This window comes from Bactrocera tryoni, chromosome 2, assembly GCF_016617805.1.
Source record: "Bactrocera tryoni isolate S06 chromosome 2, CSIRO_BtryS06_freeze2, whole genome shotgun sequence".
Taxonomy (NCBI): domain Eukaryota; kingdom Metazoa; phylum Arthropoda; class Insecta; order Diptera; family Tephritidae; genus Bactrocera; species Bactrocera tryoni.
This window is the reverse complement of record NC_052500.1, coordinates 47,404,653-47,411,362: the sequence shown is the minus strand read 5'-3', so window position 1 is coordinate 47,411,362 and position 6,710 is coordinate 47,404,653. Positions and strand designations below refer to the sequence as shown.

The 6,710-nt window shown below is 38.7% G+C and overlaps 1 protein-coding gene across 1 annotated transcript; it reads left to right on the top strand.

Annotated features, from left to right (window-relative positions):
• Nucleotides 1-4,205: 4,205 nt before the first annotated feature.
• Nucleotides 4,206-6,159, top strand: LOC120769151. Its single transcript, XM_040096030.1, has 2 exons — nucleotides 4,206-4,541; nucleotides 5,312-6,159. The coding sequence occupies exons 1-2, from the start codon at nucleotides 4,242-4,244 to the stop codon at nucleotides 6,059-6,061; spliced, it is 1,050 nt and encodes a 349-aa protein (XP_039951964.1). The 5' UTR covers nucleotides 4,206-4,241; the 3' UTR covers nucleotides 6,062-6,159.
• The last annotated feature ends 551 nt before the right edge of the window (nucleotides 6,160-6,710 follow it).

The window sequence follows — 6,710 nt, the reverse complement described above, 5'->3', positions numbered from 1 at the left end:
AATTTCTTCAGGTTGTTATTGCTCCTAAATGCGGAAATTTTGCTCGTTCGCATACCGATTGAGCCGGAAATGGGCCTCATCGCTGAACAAAGTTTGGTTCAAAAACGTCGAATCTTCTTTCAGCATTTCAAGAGCCAATAGAGCGAAACGATCTCGCTTGAAAAGTTCGAGCGGCTTCAGCTCATGCATATGCTGTATTTTGTACGCTTTTAATTTAAGAACTAAGTACGTAAAATCCGCCAAGTCGTTCCATACGTCAATCTAAGTTGCGCAAACGGCGCCGAATCGACTCTTTATGGTATTTGGTTATACTCTCAACTACGGCTGCTATATTTTTTTCACAGCGTGCTGGACGTAGTCTATTCGGTCGAATATTATCCAATAATGAATGCTGGGTCTCAAGATGGGTAACGTTGTTGCGAATAGTATGCTCAGTAGGCCGATTATTTTGACCATAAGTTAAGCGAAGCGCGCGAAACACATTCTTTACAGAACGTGAATTTAATAAAGTTGAACGATTTGTAAACGTTGTTCAAGCGAAAGTCCCTCCATGATGAAATGCCAAAAAATAAAGTGCAGCTTGATACAACTATCGTGTGATCTGTCAAAAAAAGGATATTGAAACAAGTAAGTAGAAGGGCTAAGTTCGGGTGTCACCGAACATTTTATACTCGCACGATAAAGTGATAATCGAGATTTCATTATCCGTCATTTACATATTTTTCAAATACCGTATTTGTGTAAAGTTTTATTCCGCTATCATCATTGGTTCCTAATGTATATACTCGTATATACAGAAGAAGGCATCAGATGGAATTCAAAATAGCGTTATATTGAAAAAGGCGTGATTCTTGAACCGATTTCACCCATATTTTGTACATGTCATCAAGGTGTTAAGAAAATGTCACATACCGAATTTCATTGAAATCGGTGTAGTAGTTCCCGAGATATGATTTTTCCATAAGTGGGCGAGGCCACGCCCATTTTCAATTTTAGAAAAGCCTCGGGTGCAGCTTTCTTCTGCCACTTCTTCCGTAAAATTTAGTGTTTCTGACGTTTTTTGTTAGTCGGTTAACGCACTTTTAGTGATTTTGAACATAACCTTTTGTATGGGAGGTGGGCGTGGTTATTATCCGATTTCTTCCATTTTTGAACTGTATATGGAAATACCTGAAGAAAACGACTCTGTAGACTTTGGTTGACATAGCTATAATAGTTTCCGAGATATGTACAAAAAACTTAGTAGGGGGCGGGGCCACGCCCACTTTTCCAAAAAAATTACTTCCAAATATGCTCCTTCCTAATGCGATCCTTTGTGCCAAATTTCACTTTAATATCCTTATTTATGGCTTAGTTATGACACTTTATAGGTTTTCGGTTTCCGCCATTTTGTGGGCGTGGCAGTAGGCCGATTTTGCCCATTTTCGAACTTAACCTTCTTATGGAGCCAAGGAACACGTGTACCAAGTTTCATCATGATATCTCAATTTTTACTCAAGTTGCAGCTTGCACGGACGGACGGACAGACGGACGGACAGACGGACGGACAGACGGACGGACGGACAGACAGACATCCGGATTTCGACTCTACTCGTCGCCCTGATCACTTTGGTATATATAACCCTATATCTGACTCTTTAGTTTTAGGACTTACAAACAACCGTTATGTGAATAAAACTATAATATTCTCCTTAGCAACTTTGTTACTCATACAAAGATCGACAGACTCGGCATAAGGTTTGTTAAAAAAAACGAAACGAAAATATGTATTTAAATTTTCTATTTTTGCCAACACAACATAATATCAACATGCCACCAACTAAAGAAATGTTCCCTGGGTTTCATTAAGGTGCCCACATACCATCAGCAACCATATGAAGTATCCTGATATTAGTCATATGGGGCATAGATAAGGTTTTCGCCCAATTTATATGTGAAGTGGCGTGGTTGTAGTCCGATTTTGTCCGTTTTCGCACTGTGACATAGGAACGTGAGAATAATGCCACGTACAGAATTTAGTCGAAATCGGTTGGTCGGGTTCCGAGGTATGTGAGTTCACTTAAAAAGGGGCGGTGCTACGCCCATCGTCCAATTTTTACACCGGCTCCCATATTGCGGGGTAACAACCATTTTTTATAGTTTTTAACCCAAAAGTGCTCTTTGCTACTGTGATCCCCAATGCCATGTTACAGTTTTATATGTTGATTTAGTGTGTAGTTATGGCCTTTTATATGTTTTTGATTAATGGAGTTTTGTGGCCGTTAATTTAATTTAAAACTTTTTTATTTAAAAATATATCTTCCCGGAATTTATAATATATTATTGTCGAAAGAAATTATGATATCGGAACATTATGACATACAGCTGCTCTATAAAATTGACGATCAATCATAATGTAAATAATTATGTACCATACCGGTTAAAAACAAGTAAACATTTAACATCGTTTAGAACAATCGATATCAAGTAAACAACCTGGTGCCAATCACCAATAATTAACAAGAGATACTAGGTTGTCAAATATATCCCTTCCGCCTTTTTATACTCTCGCAACAATGTTGCTAACGAGAGTATTATAGTTTTGTTCAACTTGGTACAAAGTGTCATAACTAAGCCATAAATAAATATATTAAAGTGAAATTTGGCACAAAGGATCGCATTAGGGAGGGGCATATTTGGACGCAGTTTTTTTGGAGAAGTGGGCGTGGCCCCGCCCCCTACTAAGTTTTTTGTACATATCTCGGAAACTACTATAGGAACTACTTGACCGATTTCAATGAAATTCGGTATATATTATTTTCTTAACACCCTGATGACATGCACAAAATATGGGTGAAATCGGTTCACAACCACGCCTTCTTCCAATATAACGCTATTTTGAATTCCATCTGATGCCTTCTCTGTATAATATATGTATGTATGTATACATTAGGAACCAATGATGATAGCGGAATAAAACTTTACAAAAATACGGTATTTGAAAAATATACAAATGACGTATAACGAAATCTCGATTATCACTTTATCATGCGAGAGTATAAAATGTTCGGTGACACCCGAACTTAGCCCTTCCTTACTTTTGTCTTTTGAATTGCGCGGCTATGTATAAAGCGCTACAGAGCTCGTATCTAGCAATATTATACATCTTTGAAAGGTCTTGACATAACCTACAAAATGAAACTATGCATGATTAGTTTGGATATTCCGTTCAACAGTTACATACTTGTATAGACGTGTAAACATGGTTTCGACGATTCAGAGCGGGCGAAAGCGACGCCATGGATAAGCAAGCCGGCGGACGACCTGTGACGACGAATACCGATCAAATCATGGAAAACATCGAGTTAGACCGGCATGGGAGTTAGTCACCAAACCATTTTAAACCATCTGTAGGAGGCAGGATACATAAAAAAGCTAGATGTTTGGGTGCCGCATGATTTGACGCAAAAAAACATTCTGGACCGAATGAACACCTGCGACATGCTGCTGAAACGGATCGACCCCGACCCATTTTTGAAGTGGTGACTGCGACGAAAAATGGATCACATACGACAATGTCAAGCGAAAACAGTCGTGGTCGAAAGCCGGCGAATCGTCCCAAACAGTTGCCAAGTCAGGATTAACGGCCAGGAAGGTTTTGCTGTGTGTTTGGTGGGATTTGAAGGGAATTATCCACTATGAGCTGTTCCCATATGGCCAGACGCTTAATTCTACCATCTACTGCGAACAACTGGTCCGCTTGAAGCAGGCGGTTGACCAGAAGCGTCCAGAATTGGCCAACCGGAAGGGTGTAGTGGTCCACCAGGACAACGCCAGAGCACACAACGGCGCATATTTGAACTAAATCCGATTACTATAACACTTTTTATAAAGCATTGAATAAAGAGCAATAACGCGGAAAGGTGATATTTGACAAACTAATATACACATCTTGAGTTGTACAGATGTGAGTGTTCATAAAGTGAAACTTAAGAACTTAAATTTGAAAGTTGGTGTGAATTTTTTAAAATCTCATAACTGTATAATAACCTCAAAATACAAGTTTTTTAACCTTGTACATGCATTCGTAAGTCCCTTGTAACTTGGTGAAATTTGAAATTTAGGTTTGTTGTTTTTTACTTTGGGATTTTTCCTTCATTCAGTACATATTGTCATATTATAGCAACATAAATACATCTGCATAAGTTTTTATTTTGTATATTTTTACATAGGTGCTGCAAATAAAAGGTTTATTGAAAAAAATGCGGGTATTATATGGAGCTTCCGATGAAAAGTTCGTGCAATTGAAGGAGAATCTATTCGACGGAATACCTATACATTCTAAAGTAGACAAATATGAATATGGTGATGTTTCATTTCTCAGAATGGAAGGCGAAACTTTCAACAAAAACTCATTACCCATCGTTTTTCGAGTTTCGCCCGATACTTTGCTCAATCTAACATCGAATTTGGTAGATAAATTGCCATTACCGTCGGTGTATGAGTGGACAGTTGAGGATGTCTGTAGGTGGATAAGGAAATATGGCTATCGACATTACCAGGTCTGTAATATTATTTAAGCGTGCTGTTGTGTATTATTACTCCTGATCTCTTTTTCCCTCTATTTAATCAACTATTTATGGATACGCTTGAAACCTGATGCTCTTAAATATCTATATATGCATACTGATACGTATTGTTAATTTTTGACCGTTAAGCTCCCATAATAGTGTTATCAATTTATTTTTTAAGCATTAGGCAGTATTTAAGATTTCATCATAATATTTCTCCAACATACAAGTATTGAAAGTATTAAAAATTTCATCATAATATTTCTCCAACATACAAGTATTGAAATGGATGAGCGCAAGCAATAATCTTATATTATTTTAATCAAAAATATGTACAACAGACTCGTCTTTTGAAACAGAGAGGACAACAAGCTTACTCCTATTGCCTAGACTACAACCACAGTCTCTTTTATATTTGATTACATTTTTCAATATGCTTATAAAAAACTATACACCACCACGAACTGGTCTGTCGTGGTAATCTTTCCTGAGGCTGGTCTAAAGATTTTGGATAACACGATATGTGTAGCTCAAATGTTAATCAATGACATGTTATCACATATCGTGTTGTCCAAAATCTTTAGACCAACCTCAGGAAAGTTTCCCACGATAGACGGCTCTGAGTAACCGACGAGGACCCGGATTATTATCCGGCCAAGGACTGCCAACTCGGCTCCATTTCTCGAAATCACTTCAGAAACAAGACTCGGAGATACCCAATAAGATGATAAAGGAATAAAATACTTTTACATCTATTACAGAACACCTTTCGTGTCAACCTTATTTCGGGACGCAAACTATTGCTGATTGATGCGAAGGCTCTCGCATCGATGAATATAAAAAACTTCAACGATATCAAGCATATAGCTTACGGCATTCGACAACTGTTCCACTATGAGATGACGAAATTTATGCGCAGTATCGCATTACCGTCACAATACTACTACGAGTTGTACAAACTCTTTCGCAAAAAGACCGGCCGCACTTACGATATAACCAAACGCACCGAATTATGGCGTCGCATGCAATTGATACGTGAGAGTAAACCATATCTCTCACATTGGGAAACACTGGAACATTGGCTAGCGCATACTCATGAACCCGAAGGTGCCGAGATCATTGGCGGTACACCACACTACCGACTCTATGAATGCAAGACGGCCAAACGGACAACAAAACATTTCCCACCAAGGAAAGGAGCAATCATATGCACTTGTATGCCGCCATGCTTTTGCCATCACAAGGATACACATTTCCAACCACCCACAGTATTCACATTACTTAAGTCCACACGTGCTCCCGATGTTAATTATGTTTGTCATAAGAAATCTTGTGGAGACCATATGCCACCATGCACTTGTCACTGGAAATCTGCGAATTTCAAATTTGAACAAATATTATCTTGTTTGCGTCGAGAATTACCCCTTCGATATGGCCCGGACCATAGACGTCAAACTCAAATGCACTCGTTCATGAATGGAAGTGTGCTGAGCCGAACGACCCTAATATAAAGAATATCTTAATAGGAGAGTCGGTGAAGGAATGCTGTCCACATGTGTACATACTATATAAACTATTATAGATTTTGCAATGCAAATGAATGTCGAATAAACATAGTTCTGAATATTGTATTATGCAATCAATTGAACAAGTTTTATATGAATAAATCTAAATATATATGTTCAAGCGCTAGATGAGCCATTTTGATGTAATTTCGTAAGACATTTATCTTTACGCTCAAAACATTTGATGCTCTCAATGAAACTTATAACCGTAGACAGATATTCAAGATTTCTAACTGATGGATTCCAAGTAAGATGTGTCGGTTTTGAGATAGAGCTAGGCATTCACAGAAAAAGTGGCGTAATGCTTCCTTATTTCCTTCTAGCTTGCAGCTGCGTCAAATATGGGGTATGCACCCATATTTAGCGCATGCCCTCCAAAAGGCCAGAGCCCCGCTATAGTTCCCATAAGTCTGAAAATACTATTCCTGGGCCTCTTCTTCTTTATTGGTGTAGACACGGCTTACGCGATTATAGCCGAGTTAACAACGGCGCGCCAGTCGTTTCTTCTTTTCGCTACGTGGCGCCATTTCAAGCGAAGCCAGGTCCTTCTCCACTTGGTCCTTCCAACGGAGTGGAGGTCTTCCTCTTCCTCTGC

Bases quoted from the DNA above. Each gene is read 5' to 3' on its own strand.
- LOC120769151 (XM_040096030.1), top strand. From the start codon at position 4,242: ATGCGGGTATTATATGGAGCTTCCGATGAAAAGTTCGTGCAATTGAAG. The intron at 4,542-5,311 runs GTCTGTAATATT...CATCTATTACAG, and splicing joins ATGGCTATCGACATTACCAG to AACACCTTTCGTGTCAACCT.